General features: G+C 39.9%; 1 protein-coding gene across 1 annotated transcript in view; it reads left to right on the forward strand.

The window, feature by feature from the left end:
- LOC138012977 (2-amino-3-carboxymuconate-6-semialdehyde decarboxylase-like) overlaps nucleotides 1-22,500 on the forward strand; it is a 40,004-nt gene that overhangs the window by 4,024 nt on the left and 13,480 nt on the right. Inside the window, exons 3-7 of the mRNA XM_068859927.1 lie at nucleotides 2,303-2,399; nucleotides 8,331-8,380; nucleotides 8,479-8,589; nucleotides 9,415-9,456; nucleotides 11,502-11,585. Of these exons, the coding sequence (XP_068716028.1) occupies nucleotides 2,303-2,399; nucleotides 8,331-8,380; nucleotides 8,479-8,589; nucleotides 9,415-9,456; nucleotides 11,502-11,585 (384 nt within the window). The remainder of the gene's footprint in view (nucleotides 1-2,302; nucleotides 2,400-8,330; nucleotides 8,381-8,478; nucleotides 8,590-9,414; nucleotides 9,457-11,501; nucleotides 11,586-22,500) is intronic.

The raw sequence follows: 22,500 nt of genomic DNA on the forward strand, positions 1-22,500 counted from the left end.
TAATGTTAATTATGTAACATGTAACATTTACTGCTTTGTACTGCCTTTTAGTGATCATGGTGTTTCTTAAACTATTTTTAACTGTGACAAACATATAAATGTAAATTATATGCTGCATTTTTTTCCAAATTGTGGAAATCCTGCAAGGCCGCACTCTGGAATAAACCCTGGTGGTAAATAACTATTTTTACCACCAGGGTATTTTTTAAACTATTTTTAACTGTGACAAACATATAAATGTAAATTATATGCGGCATTTTTTTTTTCAAACTACGGAAATCCTGTAAGGCCACACTCGGGAATAAACCCTGGTGGTGAAAATCAAAAAGTTGCGGCTTTTCTTGGAAGCCTGGTACTCAATAAAGGATCCGCAGTCTGGAAATGACCACATTGCCATCCCAGAGGTCTACAAGTCTCTGGCATGCACATAAGTCTTGCGCTACGTTTTCAAGAAACTGCACGTGGATTTTCATCAGCATGCGCTGACGTGCTGTTATTTGAATCATGCATGCTACCGTTATATTGCAACTGATGCAGGCTTAAGCACCAGCCGAAACGTCTTGCATGAAACATAAAAAAACTAGTCAGTGTCAAACCATTATCTTAATACTATATAGAAACACCACTGCTATGTAATTTCTGCAAAAGAATAACGTGATTGATGCTGTCAAATGCTTTAGACATATTCAAAAGAAATAGAGCAGAAATCTTTTTGTCATCCATGGCTTTAAGTAGTTCATCTGTAACATGGTTACAGAGTATTAAAGGTGTCAACTTGATCCTTGAAATCATCAAAAAAGAAAATCATATGAAATGGTAAAAATGAGAGATCTGTGCAGAAACCATCAGGAATATAGCTCTTGAGATCCTAGCTATTATATAGGATGGCTTGGCTCTAGGCATTCTGAATGGCAAATAAAATAGGTGCCTTATTTTCATGATTTTGAAAAAATACAATTAGTGTAAAATCAAATAGTTACACAAAAATAGATAGCATTAAAATACATTGTACTGTAGGTATTAAATATATGATAAAATAGTGCTGATTTTGTTAAGAAAATTTCTAAGACATGAGTAAAAAAAAGAAAAGCAACCTTATCATCTAAAATCTCTGATCAGGTATGTAAACTATAATAATTATGTCTGGAAAGACTAATCTATTTGGATCATTGGAGCAATTTAAATGTGCATGCAATGTTCAGAGACCAGGAAATAGCAGACCTCTGCATTTGACACTGAATTGCTTTTTCATGATACCCAAATACTTCCCTTGAAGTATAATTATCTATCTCTCCATACCAACCTCAACCCCAGACTTTAATGGTAATATTATGATGCTAGATGGTATAGCCTGGGAATTGCTGCTGCAGCTCTAATGGAAGGTGGCCATACTTGGTCTTGGTCGTCTCCTGTTTCTTCCTTTGCTGGTTATCCTTTCATGGGCAGCTGATTTCTACTGCAAGCTCTCTCCTCCCTCTTGTGATCAATGAATCTTGCATCCAGCCTGTTCTACTTCATGTGGTTGTGCCCGGCTTAGAAGGGAACATTCCAGTTTAGTATAATTATTACACAGGTGATTATTGAAAAAATTCTCTGCCACATGTTATGCCAATTGAGGTACTTGTTCTGGACCAGTGCTGAGCTCCCAACTAGACCTGTTAGGAGGTTTTCTGGTACCTTCTCACATGACCTGCATGAGCATCGCAAGTTGGAATGGTGCGAATCTTCTATGACGAGTACAGCTTTAATAGTTGGGAGTGGTTGTTCATAGAGCTCCATCATCCCAGAATCATTGGTATGTGTTGGTGCATCTGGCTACTCCCTTAGCCACACAGAACATCCCGTTGATTTATAGTAGATCTTCATCTTCCCATTGTGATTTGAGAAACATCTTGATATTGATCTCTTGTAGACTAGCTGCCTTGGGTGAGTCTTTGAAAATCTTTGGTGTTTCCTTCCTTGCTGTAACATTTTTGGTCTGGGTAACAATACCAAGCTGCTTGGCAAATGCATGTTGTTCCCTGATCAATGACTGATGCCCTTGGTTAATTGGCAGCGTGTTCTTCAAAGGCATGCACTAGGTACATAGCGAGTCCTTGTTCCTGACAGAAGAGCTTGATAGCTGACTTGACCTTGGTCTACTGTGTACTCTGTCTTGACTGATCTTAGCCTACAGCCTCCTACAGGTGCTTGGCAGGTAGACAAGTGCTGTAGAGCCAAGCAAGTGTTTCCTGCCAGCTTCAGTATTATTATAATTGACCTATTAAAGGTCAGATAATTTTCTGTTTTGATTGTTGTTTAGGGTAAAGCTAAGATGATGAAAGATGGGAAGCTTTTCCGTGTCGTAGATGAGAACTGTTGGTCTCCAGAGGCAAGAATTAGAGACATGGATGCAACAGGTACACGGTACAGTATACGTGAAATGCTGGAATAAATAACAATGAATGTAACTATGCACAGTGTTTGACAATATTATTGCGCTTGTTAACCCTTTGACGTCCAAACCGGCCCAAACCAGCCAGACTTAGTATTTTACTCGGTCTAACGCCAGACGATTTTACTCGTCAATGGGGAACCCCTGGACGTCAATGGGTTAATCACTCACTGAAAAACTCCATGTCCCCATTAAGACAATCTTTAAAATTGCTAGTCCCTAATTTTGGGGCCAATTTAGTCCCAACATGAGTAACACCCTGGTTAGTCTAGAGAAAGACAGTTTCCTCTCTTCAAACAAAAATACAACTATAAACAATTTACTATTGTAATGAAGATGATGTTAGATGTTAATCCTGGGGAATTGAATGAAGAAGTGTCATTTCTCGATCGCACAACTTGGAAATACCAGTACTCAGCAAAAATGTGAGTGATCCTTTGCAAGAGTCAAACCTGCAATCTTTGAATTACTAGTTTAAATGTTCAGTATCAAAACAAGTTCAGCATGTATTAGGGTGTGACAAAAAGGCTGTCCGATAGCCCAGGGCTAGTGGAACGATATTTTGGGCTAGCGCTTTCTTATCATGGGATGCCCGACAGGCAATCATCAATTGAACACGAGTATGGCATATTTGTTGGTTGCTTTTTTTTCTGATGCAAACCACTGACATAAGCCAGTTCAAGAGAGAAACTGAAAGAATGCAAATTTTTTCTTTTTAACTGCCTGAAATCACCCTTCTAAATCATATATAGCAGAGCTCCGCGTGCGCAGAGCACCATAGTTAAGAAAACATGGTAACCCATCGATGCGAGAAAATTTGGTTTTAAAGCCATGACGTCATCGAACGTCTGTACGTTGTTAAGTTGACCGCTGACCAGGATCTTCAAGGATCTTGGCAAGAAACTGAAGGATCCTTGAGGATCTTTTAAGACCTTGCAAAGATCCTCTAGGATCCTCCTAATATCTTGCAAAGATCCTCTAGGATCCTTCCAAGATCTTGCAAAGATCCTCAAGGATCCTCTCAATATCTTGCAAAGATCCTCTAGGATCCACCCAATAACTTGCAAAGATCCTCTAGGATCCTCCAAGATCTTGTGAAGATCCTCAAGGTTTCCCCCCCCTTCCCCCCCCCCCCCCCACCCCCTTTGCCTAAAGATCTTGCAAAAATCCTCCCAGAATTTTTTTTGAGATCCTCAAGGATCCTTCAATTTCTTGCCAAGTTCATCAAGGATCTTCAAGGATACTTCAGGGAAATGTTTCTGCTTTTTCACTGCAAACCAGGGGAAGGGAAGATGGCAAAGCTTGCTATAATTGTGTTCTTGGTTGAATTGGATGCTGCCAAAATCAGAGTGGAAAACCTAACCCTACAGACATACCGGTAACAAGCTATACATGTAGAAATGATCAGTATATTGTAAGATTAACAAAAATCGTGTGAAAAAGATTTAAGCCATTCCAAGTGCCCCATCAAATCATAAGCTGTCGGAGATAGGTGAAGGGATTTAACCATCTGGAAATTGACAAAATCTGCTAGGACTTGCAATGGTATGTGGTATGCTGTTCTATAACGCTAGTAAATATAAGGATAGGATCTACAGTACCGCCTGGAAGTATTGACCCCTAGGGACGAGGCAATACCTCGTCTTTGCCGCAGGTAGTGGACGCGTGGCACCGAGGTATGCAAATTTTTTTCCCTCGGTAAAACCGAGGTGCACTTTGCTGCGGGAGAAAAGACGAGGCTTGCCGCGGGAAAGAACAATGATCTGTTGCTCTTGTATAATAAGCAGAAGACTGTCAAATTTTATATCTCATGGTGTGAAGAATCGATTCTTAATGCAAGATATTGTAATCAAAATGAGAAATAGTGCCATTTACGTAAGGACTCAAATTTTATAATCTTTACATAATGTAAAACTGAAGACTTCTTTAAAGATACAATGTAAGCGACAGCTTGATTATCCAGCCAACGCAACACTCGTTGTTCTCCAGGTTGTAATGCTGTATGTGTGCGTGAGAAATTATTTGTTTGGTTTTGAAAAAGGTTCAATCGTATCTCTTTTCGTCTAAGCCTGACTTTATTTTATTTGGAGACCTGAAATTCAAACTTGTGCAATTGTCTTCGTTTTATCATCGCCATTTTGGTTAAAAGCAGGTATTTCTTCCACATACATTGTATTATTGTTAAACTTGTCAAATTTCAATTTTAATCGCAACATTCTTCAGAGGCATCGGAGCCTTTGTCGGTACTATTTTGAGACCAAACTTACCAACGAATAATTAGCCTGCGTAGCAAGCGTTTCCGTGCTGTTTCGGAGCTAAGAAAGACCAAGGAACGAGATTCTCGGTTTTGGCCGCGCCAGAAATGAAACGAGCCCCTCCCCGCTTACTCACGCCATTTTTCGCGCGGCCTTTGCTCCGAAACAGCACGGAAACGCTTGCTATGCAGGCTAACGAATAATTTAAGAATGGTTTCTTTTTTCATCGCTTTTCATCAGCAATAAATTGTTATATCATAGCAATTGCAGCAAAATACATTTTCGCGTTGTTTTATCAGTCGTGCAATAGTCTACTTGAATTCCATAAATATTTTTTAATTGCAGCATGTTGATTATGCACGGAAAACAAATTTAAGAATAGACTGTAGTTAGTGGAGAAAAGAAGTCTCTTACTTATCTGAACGCTCATCGTTTGCATACGAATTTTAACAAATGCAAAACCAGCAAGCGAAACAAATTCGAACCATCTTTGCTCCAGTGTTCACGTTGCGCTTTCACATGCAACTGTTTTCGCAGCGGGCGTCCACTCGTGATACATTTGCATAACCACGCCGATATGCACCAATGATTACCCAGAGCACGAAAACAATCTTTTCAGTTTAGATCAAGTAATTTTCGACTATTTCAGGGGTTTGCAGACAGTCTCTGTCCATTACAGATCGTAGCGTAGCCTGCAAAGCAGGTGTATTTTTGTTTTGGTAAGAACTATATATTGGCAGACATCTTGGATAGCAAGACTAAGAGAGGCCACTCAAAAAAATTGTATGAAATGGTAGTGGGGAAGGGGAAGGGGAGAGAAATATAGCCTGCAAAGCAGGGGTATTTTTGTTTTGGTAAGAACTATTGGCCAACATCTTGGACAATCCTCTACCGCCTGTGTGCTTTCAAAATGGCGGCCCATTACGAGGTTTAGACCTTGAACAAGCGTCCGCCTGCCAAAAAACGCCTGCTCTGCAGGCTAATTGTAGCATAGCTAGTCGTATCTTCGGGTCTTTCTTGTCGAGGCTAGTTGCAACTTCATAGTCTTCGTGCTGCTGTTGAAAGAACTCCCAGTTCGCAACTTTACTATCTCCTTTGCACACCATAGGAGACAGAACGTGTAACTCCATGTAGTTGAGGCTGCTTGGTTTGTGCCAGTCATTGAATGTGTTTGCTTTAACCTGTTTTCACTTCTGACTCCATGTTTCAAACGTAGTTTGGAAGTAAATGGCGGTAAGCCATCTTTAATCAACTCTGTGCCACTCCTAGTTGCATGCTCTGGTATATATATCAAAACATGATTGACAGACATGTAAATGTACCAGAAGTTAAGCTTACCGGAAGTGTATATCGTAACAAGCTCCAAGAAGATTAGTTTCCTACTTATTCATCCCCTGTATTGGGACAGAAGTGCTAGTTTTTGCTCTTGCAATTTTAGCTTTTTTATCATAGTCCTTTTCTTAGTAGCAAGCCATACTGGTCTTAGATCGACTGTGAAAGTGAAAGAATTGCAGGCATGGGGTCACTATCATCAGGCATCTGGTCAAAACGTGGAAAATCTACAGTCTCTACCTTACGATCACGATGAATGGCGCCGCCATCTTGGATCGCTTCCTGGAGTGAAGTGCTACCTAAGCACACAGATCAACTATTACGCGAATTCATCGGCTACGTTTCAACTATCAATATTATTATTAAGTGGCGACATTAATCCCAATCCTGGTCCTACTTCTTCGGACTCAAACAAGTGCTCATCGTGTTGCCGAACAGTAGCCAGAAATCATAGAGCATTGGTGTGCAGCACATGTAAGTTGAAGTATCACATTAAATGTGAAAATGTACCTCCACATATTTACAAGGAGCTGCTAAACACTACAAATATTGTTTGGTCATGTACTAGATGCCACGAATCCCTGACAGAAACGCAACAACCTGTTCTGCAAGCAACCCAGCCGAACAAAACCGAAAGTACCCAACAAGATTGTCACTTTTCAGAACTAAATATGAGGATATCATGTAATAAATCTCATTTGAAAGTAGCCCATATCAATGTGAATGGTCTAATGACAACAACGAAATTTCAGGAGGTCCAGTTGTTATTAGAAAAGGTGAAATTTGATGTGCTGGGTATTACAGAAAGCAAGCTCACGAGCAAAATTCGGGATGAAGATATCATGATTCCGGGGTATAAATTCTTTCGAAAGGACAGACCAGTGGAGGATGGAGGACAAACTGACATGGAGAGATCAGTTAGAGAAGACACATGAATCACTAAGTAGTCAGTATCGTGTGCTAAAGAAAATGCGATATCTATCACCCAAATCATGACTAGAGGCATTTTAATTTAGAACAGTAATTCCACAAATAACATATTGCATATCTGTCTGGGGCAACTGTTCTGTGGCTAAGCTATATGAAATTGAGAACTTACATATTAAAGTTGGTAGATTTATCCATAGAGTTCCTCAGAATATTTTGAAAAGTGGCAAGATCTAGGATACCTTTACAAACGTAGGCTTGCTACAGGTGTATAGAGGCTTTTAAAGTTAAGCGGGGCTTAAACCATAGGTTATTGCCATTCTTTACTTTTACTGAATCCAAGCGCAGAGGTGTATTACTTGAGGTGAAATGGAAGAAAACAGAGTTAGGAAGAAATCGCTTCTCAAATAGGAGGATTGTGGTATGGATTCACTGGATAGAAGGACAAGGAACTTGGAAAAGCTAGATGCTTTGAAAGTAGCACTGAACCGCAACAAAACCAGCCTCAACAAAATAACATTTAATAAAGGGACTACAGTAAATCTTAATAAGGATATTAACTTTTTGTATTATTAAACGTTAGTATTTACACTTCTTAAATTTTTTTTTGAATGTATCTAAAATTAGTAGGTTATTTTCTCTTGTTATAAATAGACAGTTTTTTACTTTAGTATTAACGTTTGTATCCTAGTCTTAAAAAGTATTGTAGTTTAATTGGTAGGTTTATATGGTAGGATTTAATTGTATTATTAAGTTTAGCAGGTCCACATCAGCTCTTTAGCTGCCACTACCGACCTGCTTTAACAAATAAAGTATGTATGTATATATGTATAACTATTTGTTGCCCAGAGTTTGAGAATCGTGAAAATGTCTAAGAACCCAAACAAGCCTACTACCTTGTTTTAACATGGAACATTTTAACCCATTCACACCATTCCCCTCCGTTGACGAGTACGTTTAAAATCATCTGGCGTTAGAGTAAAATCTCACTCTCAGGGGTCAATGGGTTTAAGCTAGTTTTATAAATAGACTCTAATTTAAATACATGCACTTTTACTAACATATACATGTAGCTATATATAATGTATTTATACTTGTATATTCAATAAAGATTCAAAGATTCAAGGAAGTCCAAAAAAAAAGAAAAGTTAATTAAAGCAAATTAAATGGCATCAATTAACACAAACATACGAGAAATAATAACTTGCCAAAGTGTTAACATATCTTCTCAATGAACTTTGCAGAATGTTTCTACTTTGTGCTCTGAGTGTACGCCATGATAATTCTGATTAAAGGTGTTTGAGTTTATCAGAATTCTATAGTTTGCATTTGAATTTCTGAACCTGAACACTACACTAATTGTTATTTTTTGGTACATGTAGGTGTCTCTGTTCAAGCAATGTCAACAGTCCCAGTCATGTTCAGCTACTGGGTATGATGGCACAGCAAGCTTTTGGCTTTGAATAATGTTTTTTATTTCTTGCTTTGCATATCAGAGAGCTCAGTATCATGTTGGTTCCATGTTCTTAGGCCAAGCCTGAAGACACATTGGATTTGTGCAGAATACTGAATGACGACCTTGCAAAAATTGTAAAGAAGCATTCAAAAAGATTTGTTGGACTTGGTACCCTTCCTATGCAGGTAATGATAATAAGAAGTTGTAATAAAATGATCTTTGTTTTATTTAATTGATTATGGGATGTTACTGAAGTACTTCTTTATGAACAATCAAACCATTTCAGATCAAATCAAGAGCTTCTAAGAAGATTAGAATGAAAAGTACTTCACTGTGAACCTGTTGTGGGAAAAAAATTGGGAATTTGCCTTAGCAAACCTGACTACCACTGCGGCAAAATATTCTTTTGGAAATAACAATTATAACTGTGTTGTAATCATTTTGTGATTATCCAGAGAAGGTGTAACAAGTTTTCAACAATTTAGTTGGTTTGAGACATGGTGCTTAACCTCAAATTTGGTCAGTTCACATTGTTGTAAGGAGAAGAACATCAAAGAAATGTGCAAAAATGTGAAACACATGTAGGAGGTTTGCAGAACCATTGTTTTTGTTCATAAAACCCAATTGTTTTGTGGTTTTCTTGTCCTTGTTGACATCATGCATCCTTTGTCAAAACTTCGCCAAACCTCAATCCCTATGAAGGCCGTAAGTTAGATAACTCATTGGGTTAATTACGTTACCTTCGTTAAATAAAGAATGTTGTTGTTGTTGTTGAAAGATTCAGTGGATGTTCAAAGAAGATGTATAAAAAATCCAGTTTGTTTTGAAAGTTGAAGGGTTCACAAAAACGTGTGTTGTGGTGAAATTCACAAAATCAGGCTAGACTGTAAAGGAAACACTATACAGAAGAAGATCTACTGTAACTAACCTCCTGGCTATTCTGTAGTAGTCACTCAATTACCACAAAGATTATAATATTCTAATCTCCTTTAATTAACTCTTTATTACAGGCACCGCAACTTGCAGTACAGGAACTAAAACGATGTGTGAAGGTGAACATTGCACTTGGGACCAATGTATTTTACTCTATTTAGCAATACTATCATGACTAAAGTGAAACCATTCCTAAATGTGCTGACTTTATTACTTAAAGACAGAACGGAATTTAGAACAGAACAGAAATTGAAGTGACAGAACAAAATTGACAATTTTGGTTCTTCTGATGCTCCATCTCTGTACTATTGCTTCAATTTCTGTTCTGTTGCTACAATTTCTGTTCTGTTGCTTCAATTTCTATTTCTATCCCACACCATGGATGGTTATGAGCTGACAGGTGCCTGGAAGGTGGACTGTGGCTTGGTTGCCATGGTGACTTCCTTGTTGCTGAGGAGAGTGTTGCCTCCTCTTTTGCTAACTTAATGACCTCTTCCTTCCAATGAATTGGCATATTGCTTAACGTTAATGGTGGCCATCCGGCCACAGACTAGTAGGAATTCAGTTTTATTGATTAGGTTTTGAATATCCATGCACTATCCACTCTGGCTAGTGAATGAAAAGAAATTGAAATTGGCCAGATTAGTTTCTGTTTTCCTCAAAAGTAGCATAAGGTGTAAGTAAAAGCTCCACTACCAAAGTGCAGATTCATGTGACATGCGTTATTTATCAAAATTTAAATTTACTTTCCCACAATTATATGTACATGAATTAACTTAGAGAGCCTTCTGAGAGTCTTAATTGTTGGACCTGGCCTACATATTTTCTGGGTCAGCAGCCACCATTTAATACTTAGTAAGCTGAAAAAATAGTGTCGGGCTCTGTTGGGGACCTCTGGGGTCCATACTGACTGGGTTTCACTTAATCAGCTGAAAGTGAGTTCATATCTAAATTTTGTAACTCAGCTTAGCATCGCAAATACAATCTGAGAATAAAAGCATGAACAAAATGTCATGATTTTGAAGAACTGTATCTAGGTAGGGAGTGAGTTCTGACCAAGCAGTAGTTACTATCATAAAGCGAGTGGATGGCCAAGTATGATAGATGCTAGGCAGGATGATAATAAGGAGTGAATGAAATAAATGTGTATATTTGAAGTGTGGGTAAAAGACAAAAGAGAGAAGTGATCCTGACACTTATCTGCCAGTGGACAATTTAAGGAATTGTCTCTTATAGACCAGTGCTGGAAATAACAGTCGGTCATCGGACATTGTCCGAACAAATTTTGAAAATGTCTGGCCAATTTCACATTATGATCGGACACGATGGCCGAACATGTCAACAGCACATCTTGAGTTATCTTCCTCAAGGTGTTGTCAGTCAATAAATTATGTCCGGTCCAATTTGTCAAATGTCCGACCAAAAGGAAGATTTGAAAGGACATATGTCCTCTGAATAAAGAAAAATTACTTCCAGCACAGTAGACACATGAAAATTTCAGGTGGCTTCAATGGGATTCAAACCCATGACCTCTGCGATGCCAGTGCAATGCTCTACCAACTTAACACGAACACATGAATTCAACAAATTGACCAGTTCCCAGCTGTGTGGCGTCATAGCTCAGTTGGTAGAGCATTGCACCAGCATCATCCCATTGAAGCCACCGGAAATTTTCAGGTTTCTGAAATTGTCCAGATAAGTGCAAGGATAACTTCTCAAATAAGAATTAAACCTAGTGACAAGGGTAGCCGAAGAATCCCAGAGGTAGGCTTGACACACTAAATTTTAAGGATCGTCAACCAATTTTCACTTACTTAAATTTGGTTTACTTAAATTGACTGACCAGTAATACACTGAGTTTCAAAACTCACATCCAAAACACATTTGCTTAATTAGGTTTTAGATACAGTTTTGATGAGCACATTTTCACATTGGATTACTTGAAATTATTTAATTTCTTTCAGAAAATACGTCCAAATATTGTTTACTTTAAATCAACTAACTGATAGAATCAGTCTCTAGTTGTGGCTTTGATTTCTAACACTACATGTGTAATTTTAATCACATGTAATTAAAATTACATTACTCTTAAGGAGGAGAGGAAATTACATGTACACACTAAGATCACAAATTTCTAATTTAATTTCCATCCTGTTATTTTCAGGAGCTTGGCTTTCCTGGAGTTGAAATAGGTTCCCATGTTAATGACTGGAATCTTGATGCCCCTGAACTAGATCCTGTCTTTGCTGTAAGTGATTCGTAATTTTACAAGTACTTGTACCTTCCTCATGATAAAAAAATAATTCCTTTATTAGCAGTTTCTTGCTTGGCTTTAACTTTTGTGCAAAATCATTGGTTTAGATTTATAAGTTCATTTAGTTGACCCTCTTAGCCTTTAGCCCCGTTGAAGGAGGACCTTCACTTAGTTTGAGGTGTGAGAGGGGGTATTGTGATAACTGAAGTTAAAGTGCTACACTTTTAATGAAATCTGCCTACAGTAAGAGATCTTTTTGGGTACGGTGAGTTATGTTAGTTCTGCCCTTCCTCACATCCCTTCCGCCCAATTTTTCTGGATGCTGAAGTACTCACACACTATTATTTTGCAAAGATCAGGGGACATAATGCCCTACTGAGTTTGATTCAGTGTCATCAACGAAGTGGCCATCTCTACATGTCTCAGGATAGCTTATGGTGGATTAAGTCACTTATTAAACTAAAAGTTGACTTGGCTTAGAGCTGGAACAATACAACATCACTACTACAAATAGAAAAATGCTAGAGTACGGGAATTTTCTGGGTTTTAAGGCAAGCAACATTTTGCTGTTGTTATGTTTATTTTTAAATGTTAAGTATAATCTTACATCCTTGTAACTGGGGTATCAAAATTATCATCTAAATGAGCATACTCTGCGTACCCCCACCACCCTGCCCCTCCAAGCATCTCTATCTGAGGTTGCCACAGGCGGTTTATAATACAAAACTGCAATAAGATTTTTTGGTTTTATCAACAGACTTGATAATGTAAATTGACCACGTACAGGGATTATAAAAGCTGACATTTCGATCATTAGCCCCTCGTCAGAGCAAATTGTGGAATTATGGGTTGCGTGTAGTTTTTATGGTGAAGTCGGAGCTACGCTATTGGTGGTAACATGGCAACGTGAAAAATAGGAGTACATTAGTGAAATGAAAAGCTTTCGTTAATACCGTGGGGATTAAGGGTGCCGATTTGGAAGATGAATTTTTGCTTCAGATTCTTGCAGCTTTATGTCATACCTTGATGTAGGGAAAGGTCGCAGATAGCCGTGTGTTGTTTGGAGTGGTAAGGGAGATTAAAATTACGAGCAACTGGCTTAGATGTATCCTTGTCCTTGTTATCAACATTGCGAAGGTGTTCAAGGAATCAGTCGCCTAGTCGTCTACCTGCCTCGGCAATGTATAATTTATTGCATAACGTACAGGTTATGCAATAAATGACATTTGCAGAGGTACATGTGAAACAATCAGTGATCTTAACAGATCGCTTAGGTCCCGACATTTGCTAGTGTTAAGAGTGGAAAGGCAAGGTTTGCATCGTGAGCACGCGCATTTGAAAGTGCCGGGTTGCTCGTTAGTTTTGAGTGCGCCTCTAGCTAAAAAGTTGCCTATGTTTTTCTCGCGTTTGAATGAAATTAGTGGAGGTTGCGAAAAGATTCTACCAGTCTTGGGATCATTTTGGAGTAATTTAAGAATTACTGCATGATCAGGGCAAAAAAACTTTTTTTCATTCCATTTGTCCATTGGACGAGTAACATTGAGATTTTGGTTGTCGAAAGTTAAATTCACTTGTCCAAAAAATATATTTAAGTGAATAACAAAATATCATTAAAAGGCGTAGAAATTGTATATTATAATCAGTTTTGTACCAAATCTCAAGTGTTTGTTTTAACAGTTACATGTATTTCAATTTCTGTCGTTCTTTTCACTTTTTAATACAACACCATTTCATACACACACATCGGGGATCACTCACATTCTTTATGTCCAATACACCACTTGAGAAAATGCAGCACATCTATGAGGCATTAAAATTGCGATCTAAGAGGAAACAATATTCGGCAATATTCTGAGGCTGTTTTTAAGGAAATGATCTGGCCTCAGTTGTTCAAAAGGTGGATAACGCTATCCACTGGATAAATCACTATCTAGCGGATAAACACTAGCAAAAGCAATTGAATTATCCAGTGGATAGCACTATCCACCCTTCGAACAACTGAGGCCTGGTGATCACAAGCCTTACTACAACTACATTTATCTTGCCACAACGGTAATCACCTCGTTGAAGTGTTAATGAAGCTTTGCCTCAAACGAGATCTTCATTTCCATATATGGAATGTGGATCCCTGTCTTTGCCAAAACAACAGAGCCAGATACTCTCGGAAAACACAGGCGAAAACGGGTAGGTTGCCATAAAAAGAAACCAAAATTCGCGAAACTCAGGCTAGTTTACAAAGTCCAGAGATGCTTGGGAACTCAGATCTCAGTAGAAAAGAACTTTTTTTTTTCGGAAAACTCTACTCGTCGTGTAGAACAAGTGCTTTTGGAAGTCCACTCGTCCAAGATACAAGAGTACTCGTCTCGCACGGGCGGATGAGCGAAAATTAATTGCCCTGATGATTATGAGGATGGAACTTTAGTGAGGGTGAATGGAATTCTGTCATTCTTATCCTTTTGTGACGTTTGTAGTGCTGACTGTCAATCAAAATGTTGGGCGCGATGATGACCCGCTTTGACCACAGAGACAGGATGGCCATGATTTTCGAAGAACTGGAACATCTCTGATTTGCTGGAAAAATCGGAGTCATCACTACATAGACGTCGAAGTCTAAGACCTTGAGAATAAGGAATGGAGGTCTTGACATGTGATGGATGTGACGATCAGTACAACAAATAACTGTGAGAATCTGTAGGTTTGTAGTGCACACTGGTAAATAAAACGTCGCCACTGATAGAAACTTTGATGTCTAGGAAAGCTAGTGAAGTTTCCGAAATTTCCCAGGCACCATTCAGAATCTTACAGTCAATCAAGAATTACCGGACACTGCAAGTAATCTTATCATCACTACCCCTAGAATTTGGTGCATTTACTTCTTGTCAAAAATTCACAAGCCGAACAACCAGGGCAACTTTTAGTTAGAAGCACACTCAAAACTAACGAGCAACCCGGCACTTTCAAATGCATGTGCGCACGATGCAAACCTTGTCTTTTCACTCTTAACACTAGCAAAATATCGGGACCTAAGCGATCTGTTAAGATCACAGATCGTTTCACATGTACCTCCACAAATTTCATTTATTGCATAACCTGTACATTATGCAATAAATTATACATTGGCGAGACAGGTAGACAACTAGGCGACCGATTCCGTGAACACCTTCACGATGTTGACAAGAATGACAAGGATGCATCTAAGCCAGTCGCTCGTCATTTTAATCTCCTGAACCACTCCAAACAACACACGCCTATCTGGGGCCTTTCCCTACGTCAAGGTACTACGGAAAGCCACAAGAATCTGAAGCAAAATTCATCTTCCAAAGTGGCACCCTTAATTCCCATGGTATTAACGATCGCTTGTCATTTAACAAATGCATTCCTACTTTTCACGTTGCCATGTTACCAGCAATAGCGTAGCTCCTACTCCACTGTAAAAACTACACACAACTCGTAATTCCTCGATTCACTTTGACGAAGGGCTAACGCTGAAAGCGTCAGCTTTTATAATCCCTGTACGGTGGTCATTTTACATTATCAACTCTGTTGATAAAACCAAAAATTTTTATTTTTGGAAATAAGACGACTCCCAATGTAGGTATAACTTCTCCGTTTATTACGCGTCCCTTACAACGATGAAAGCTCACAATGTGCCGTTTACTCCCTTAATACAACCTATCCAAAATCCACCCAAAAAACAAATCCTACAGTGTAACATGAACGTTAGGTTTTGACAGCTACATGTACTATTTTTGTCTCTGACTTACTGTTTTAAATCACGCTTACAGATAAGATTTCAAAACGTCACGAAATGCAAACAGCACACTTTTCATCACCCTTCCCCTGTTTGACTCCAGAGGAGATAAACAAAACAAACAAAATTTGCAACGTTCAGAGTTCGCACTTATATTCCTAAATCGCACGTGAATCAACCACTATGTCTCGCTGGCAACTTGTGTAAACCTATACTCAGTCTCAGCATGTTCTAGAGTTTCAGGATCAAGGTTTTCCGCCGCCAGAGTGTAGTGGTGCGTGAACCATGGTCAGCCATGAGTTTCGGGCCTCCTGCCTTTTTTGCCATTTTTCTACTCTTGTGCTTCCCTGGCATTGGTGAAAATGGTATCTACATGACTAAGGGTTTCCTCCACTGAATTATCGAGTTTGCAGCCTGTGAATGGGATTTTTTTGCCATGATTTTTACACAGTTTCGTTTGCAGAACATCGTTATTCAGTCTCAGATGGCGAAGCATTCGTAAGGTGAAGTGGTGTCATCGCCCGTGCGTTTACTATGCCAACACAACGGCTTCATTCCATTGTGAACTTGTGGGAGATCTATTGTTTAAGCTGAATCCAGGGCCTACAAATATCTCTGGTGGTCCGGTGCGTTCCTCTGGGATTCCGGTTCAGACTACCAATAGACTAAGAGTGAACAATGGCTATTGTTCGAGGCGTCCTAATGACCACAAGCGTCAGTGCTCCACACTACCAATATACTAAGAGTGAACAATGGCTATTGTTCTAGGCGTCGTAATGACCACAAGCGTCAGTGCTCCAACTAAATTAATATTCCTTTAATTGCATCGCATCAGTTGACAAATAACAGGAATAAAGCTTTGTTTGGTTAATGCGCAATCACTCAGAAATGAGACCGCTGACTTTTCAGACTATGTACCTAATTTAAATTTGATCTCGTTGCGTTGACTGAAACTTGGTTCACGATTGATGATGTTGCTATGCGTGCTCTTGCAACACCTGAGGGATATAAGTTAATAGATCAGCCTAGGGCCAGCAGGTCAGCCGGTGGAACTGGTCTCTTATTCCGGGATTCTCAGCAGGTTACAATGGTAGCTTCTGGTGAGTGTACATCCTTTGAGTTTTCAGAATGGCTCGTTGTTTCTGGTACATATAGACTACGTCTTGTAGTCATCTATCGAGTGCCCTACAGTGCTGAGGATCCAGTGTCAACTGATGTCTTCTTTTCTGAGTTTTCTGATTATATGAAGACTGTTATTATGTCCACTTGTGATTTTGGGCGATTTCAACATCCATGTTGATCTGCCAAGTGATGTTCATGCCAGGAAACTGCAGGATTTGTTCGACTGCCTGGGCCTGGAGCAGCATGTCAGAGAACCTACTCATACTCTAGGCCACACCTTGGACTTGATGGTTTCGCGGAAATGTCAGTCCATTATTGATCGCTTGTTTTCGGACCATTTTTCGGTTGTTTGTGGTCTTCAAATGCCTAAACCTGCTGTGTCTGTCAAGAAACATACTTAAAGAAATCTCAAGAGTGTGAACATTGATTAATTGCTGAGCGATCTCATGGACTCAGAGTTGTGCATCAATCCACCAAGTGCTTTTGATAACCTGATTAGCTGCTACAATACCACATGATGATAAATTCCAGCTTGCAAATGATATGGGTAACTTCTTTGTGAAAAAGATAACTAACATTCGCAAGGAACTTGATGATGCTGCCTCGTGGACTTGTTGTGACCCTGCTGAATATGACTTTCCTCAATCAGTTGCGGAATCCATTTCATGAGTTTACACCTCTGAGTGATGAAGATGTCATTGCGCTAGTGCAGAGAACTTCCAAAAAGTGTTGTGCCCTTGATCCAATGCCGACCAAACTGGTTAGTGATTGCATTGATGTACTGTTACCTACCATAAAGCATATAATCAATCTATCCCTAGACAACGTGTACTTTCCTCATGCCTGAAAGGAAGCTTTGGTAAATCCTCATTTAAAGCGGTTTGGACTGGATCCTCTGTATAAGAATTTCCGTCCTGTTAGCAATTTGCCATATGTTTCAAATCTAGGTAGTTGAACGTTCAGCTTCAGATCAGTTATTTGCGCACATGTCATATAATGGTCTCTACCCTGACCTGCAATCGGCTTATGTGAAGAATCATACCACAGAGACAGCTCTACTGAGAGTTAAAAGCGATATGTTGATGAATGTGAATGAAGGGCACGTGACACTATTGGTCTTTCTTGATTTGAGTGCCGCTTTTGACACTGTTGACCATAGCAGTCTGCTATTGAGTCTTCAAACTCGATTTGGCGTTTCTGGGAAAATTCTGGAGTGGTTTGCATCGTACCTGCATGATACATGTAGGAGCCAACGCATTACAATCAATGGAACTCTTTCTGATAGCTTCTCCTTGCAGTGCGGTGTTCCTCAGGGTTCTTGTTTGGGGCCTATTTTGTTTGTGATTTATGCTTCAAAACTTTTGGAGATAACCAGCCGTCATCTTCCAGAAGTGCATTGTTATGCTGACGATACACAGCCTTATTTATCGTTCAAGCCTGGTTTGCGTGAGTCTTGTAGAGGCACCTTTGTATATGCAGCGGTGCATAGATGACCTTTGCCAATAGATGTTAATGCATCGCCTCAAGCTTAATGATGTGAAGACTGAGTTTCTACTGGTTGGTACGAGACATAGCTAAGCTATGTGTAGTGCCCCTTGAAGTTGGGCTGTTGGCTTGACCAGCAGCTCAGTATGGTCACTAATATTAATAAAATTTGTAGTGCATCATACTTTTATCTGCATAATATTAGGCGAATAAGGAAATTTCTGTCAGTTGAGTCTACTAAACTGCTTGATGTGTTGGTGACGAGTCGAATTGACTATTGTAATAGTCTGTTGTATGATTTACCTCAAACTCAACTGTCTAAATGACAACGTGTTCAGAATACTGCCGTGCGCCTTATTTGTAATATATCTCGCTTCAAACATATCCAACTAGTGCTTTTGGAACTTCATTGGCTGCCTGTGCATGATAGAATTATATTCAAAGTTTTAGTGATTACATATAAGGCAATTAATGGTATGGCAACGAAATATATCAGCGACCTTATAACTATTAAAGCAGAATCCAGCTATTCTCTAAGGTCAAATAACGACCTACTCTTAGCTCATCCTAGAGTGGGCACAAAGACAGCACTAGGGGATCGGGCCTTCTGTGCTGCTGCCCCGAAATTATGGAACTTGCTTCCTCAGTCATTAAGGAAAATAACATCAGTGGACTCCTTTAAGGTGCAGTTAAAGACTTTATTATTTAGACAAGCCTATAAGGGTTTTGTATAGTTTTTCTTTTTTAATTGTAGGTGATTTTTATTTTGAATAGATATATTTTGTTAGTTTCCCTTTTTATATATCAATATTGTAATTTTACCTAGGCTCTTTAATATTTGTATATATGTAGAGAGTTATTATTTTTTCAATTGATTGTAACGTGCTGGCGATCATTTTAATGTAGCCAGTGCGATAGAAATGATTAAAATTATTATACATGATGTTCCAACACGTAACTTCGCTGCTCTAATGATACCATCCCCTCCCTTTATGAGATCTGTGACAACTCCAATCTTCCACTTGCCACGGTTCTTGTCTTCTGACTTGATAAGCAAGACCTCACCAATGTTGGGATGGCGTTCTTCTCCCAAATGCTTCAGCGTGTGCCGTTCCCTAAGGGACCTGATTTACTCTCCTGTCCAGTGTTTCCAAACGGCCTCCTTACATCGCTTGAGGTACCATGCTCGTTTACGTAGACTTCTGTCCTCCAGGTGATGTGGTTCGAGCTCTGGTAACAGGTTTGGTTGACCATATAACAGAGAGTTGGGAGTTAAGACTGGCAACTGCACGTCGTCTTCCACGCAACCCAAGGGTCGCTGGGCTACCCTCCTTGATAGAATTGGTGTGCGACCGGGTCGACATGAAGTTCAAAAGATCAAGATGATGTTGGGTGTGGTCATTTGGGAGGTGGAACTTAGGCAAAGGCAATTTTCAGTTAGCAGTTGAAGTAACTCGAGTCGACAAGGCAGCCTTGCTGGAGTTAGAGAATCCACGGTATTTGGAGATCATTGGGCATTACCCTCACCTCAACGGAGTGAAGATGTTGGATGAGGACGCAAAAACAGCGTTGCCAGTACACCTAATACTTGGAACTAGTGAGATTGCAAGAATTAAAACAGATCAAGCACCACGTATAGGAAGCCCAGGAGAACCAGTTGCAGAAATAACAAGAAATAGAAAGATTCAACACATTGGAACCGTATAATGAAGTGATCAGGCAGCAGAGAAAGGAAGGGAGCGTGGAGCCTCCGGTGGGGAAGGAGTTTTACATCCCACACAAGGCAGTCATGAGATAGACTGCAGAGTCAACGAAGCTTCGGATTGTATATGATGCTTCAGCATGTGAATCAGAGAAGTCATCTTCCCTCAATGAGTGCCTTGAAGCAGGACCACCCTTACAAAGTAAGCTGTGGGCAGTGCTGAGAGTGGCTCTGACAGGTGACATGAAGCAAGCATTTCTTCAAGTTAGGATAGGGGAGGAAGATAGAGATGCCCTACGGTTTCATTAGATCAGCGACTTGGAAACACGACGGGTAAAGGTATTACTCTTCACGCACACATTATTTGGTCTAGCACCATCCCCGTTCTTGTTAGGAGGAGTAATCAAGCAGCACTTAGAAGCATGCTGAGCCACCTTTCCGAGACTGATCCAAGAAATAAAAAAGAGCCTTTATGTAGACAACCTTGTTAGTGGTAGTCCTACCATATACGCTGCTCAGAAAATTGAAGAGGGTGCCATCAAGGTCTTTGGACAGGCCTCGTTCCAGCTTCACACAGGGTTCGTGCTGGATTTTGTCTATAAAATTCCAGGAGTATTCAAGGCGTTTTCAAGAGCCAGAAATTGAATTTTCAAGGAGTCTATAAGAATATTTCTATGCCATACATGGTGTTTCAGTGTTTTCTTTGCTGAAAAAGCCTACCTTGATATTCCTTACCACATCCTGCAAGGTAAATGCACACATGGATATTTTAATTTTAGGTTTTAATGTTTCTCTAATAGTCAGTTTTGGGCTCAGATTTTTGAAATGTCTCCTTTGACTTAGCAAGCAAAAATTCAAGGAGTTTTCAAGCAGTTTTCCGCAAAATCCTTTTTGTCAAGGGCTTTCCAAGCGCCCTTGAAGTCCAAAATTAAATTCCAGGGCTTTTCAAGGACTTCAAGGGGTTGCACGAACCCTGTTCACAAGTGGCACTCAAATGTTCCACAGCTAGAGTTTGCTAGTGCGTTGTCAAGTGGAGAGACTACGTTCGCTAAGGAATAGTTAGGAACACTCCAGGGAGGAGAGGGTTGCTGATACGTAAGAACTCCCTGCTCCGGTATCTAGTAATGCATGACATCTAACCCCTTCTACTTCTACCACAAAAACCGGATAAACTGCAGTGTCGTTGGACAGACAAGCGGCTGTCAATAGTTGAGCCCCTCTATCGCTATCGCAGATAGACGTATGATGTTTTTTGCCACATTTGCCACAAGTTGAGTGACTCCGGCAGTCAGTAGCCCTATGCTTCCCATTAGTGCAGTTAAAGCATAGACATTTTGAGCTTAATAACTTCTTCCGTTGATTAGTCATTAGATTTGTGGTTGTCTCTCTCTCACAGTAGACACACCCTCGTACTCTCTCGTGCGTCTGGAAAGTCTTTTGGAGTTTTGGAGTGAGTAGTTCCCATCACTTCAACTGGGTTTACTTCCCCCCAACATCGTAAGGCCTCAATTAACTTGGGGAAGTCCCAATCCTGGCATCCAAGCTGGTCCTGCACAAGACCTGCTTTGATCCCTTTGAATTTGTCTAGGACCGCCTGAATGTTTCCGGTCACGTCATGCAATTTACCCATTGTTTCTAAACTCTGAACGTTGTGCACAAGCTTTTTGTAAAAGTCGTCTACTTGACGTGGATTTGTACCGGTGATCACTGGTAAAGTCATGATGTTCGAAATGTATGCATTGACTGTCTCAGACTGTTTCCCATATTCCGTCAGAAGAATGTTTTTAGCACGGTCGTGTCTTTTAGTTGTGAATGGCTGGCCATCTATGCTTATTTTTACTTTAGGCTCTATCAGTTCTTTCAAATATGCGAACTTCGATACAGCCCCTAAATCTGTTGAGTCAACTTCTGCAACAAATTTGCTCCAGAATGGTAGCCAAGCTTCGTATTTTCCGTTAAACTTAGTGATTGTCAGCTTCGGTAATTTCACATTGTCTGCCTTTGATGGCTCCTTCTGTGAGTTTATGACCTCTACTGTACTTTTATGAATGTTACACTGTACTGGTGAAAACATACTGTTAAACTAGTTTTAAAAACTTATACACAGTACTTATAGAAAGTTGAAGCGTACGAGCTTTCGGCTCCTTCTCGGAGGCTTGTTCACATATAAATGAAAAACAAGAATTGTGAACTGGTAAACTGTTAACGGTCACGTGATTTAGCAACACATGACCGCAACAGATTAAACCATGACACTGGAAGATACCTGCTCCCCCACATCTGGGACAATCTGTTGCGGTCGCGTGTTGCTAAATCACGTGACCGTTTGTTCATCATTCGTGCTGAATGACGAACAAACGTACATGAGACTCAAGCGGGACCCAACACCAGCATACAAGAAAGAACTGCTTTCTGCCCTTCAAGAACTGAAAGAAAAAGGCGCTACTGATACCAAGCTGTACCGAAAATTATACCCAACAACAGATGCCCCGCCGAGATTTTATGGACTACCCAAGATTCATAAAGAAGGTGTCCCACTACGCCCAATTGTGAGCACTGTCAACACCATCACTTACCAGTGTGCAAAACACCTTGCAGATCTAGTCACACCCGTGGTGGGTCAGTCTAGCAGTTATGTGAGAAATTCTCAGCATTTTGCTGAGAAGATGAGGGAAAGTCATGTGGATGACACAGAACAGCTTCGACCCTATGACGTCAAATCCCTGTCCACTAGTGTACCGGTTGATAAGGCAATTGAATTAGTGGAGAAGAAACTACGACAGGATCCCACCCTGACAGACCGCACAAATATGAATCCATCTGACATCGCAAAGCTCCTCACCATCTGT

The sequence above is a fragment of the Montipora foliosa genome, chromosome 8, assembly GCF_036669935.1.
Source record: "Montipora foliosa isolate CH-2021 chromosome 8, ASM3666993v2, whole genome shotgun sequence".
In the NCBI taxonomy this organism is placed as follows: domain Eukaryota; kingdom Metazoa; phylum Cnidaria; class Anthozoa; order Scleractinia; family Acroporidae; genus Montipora; species Montipora foliosa.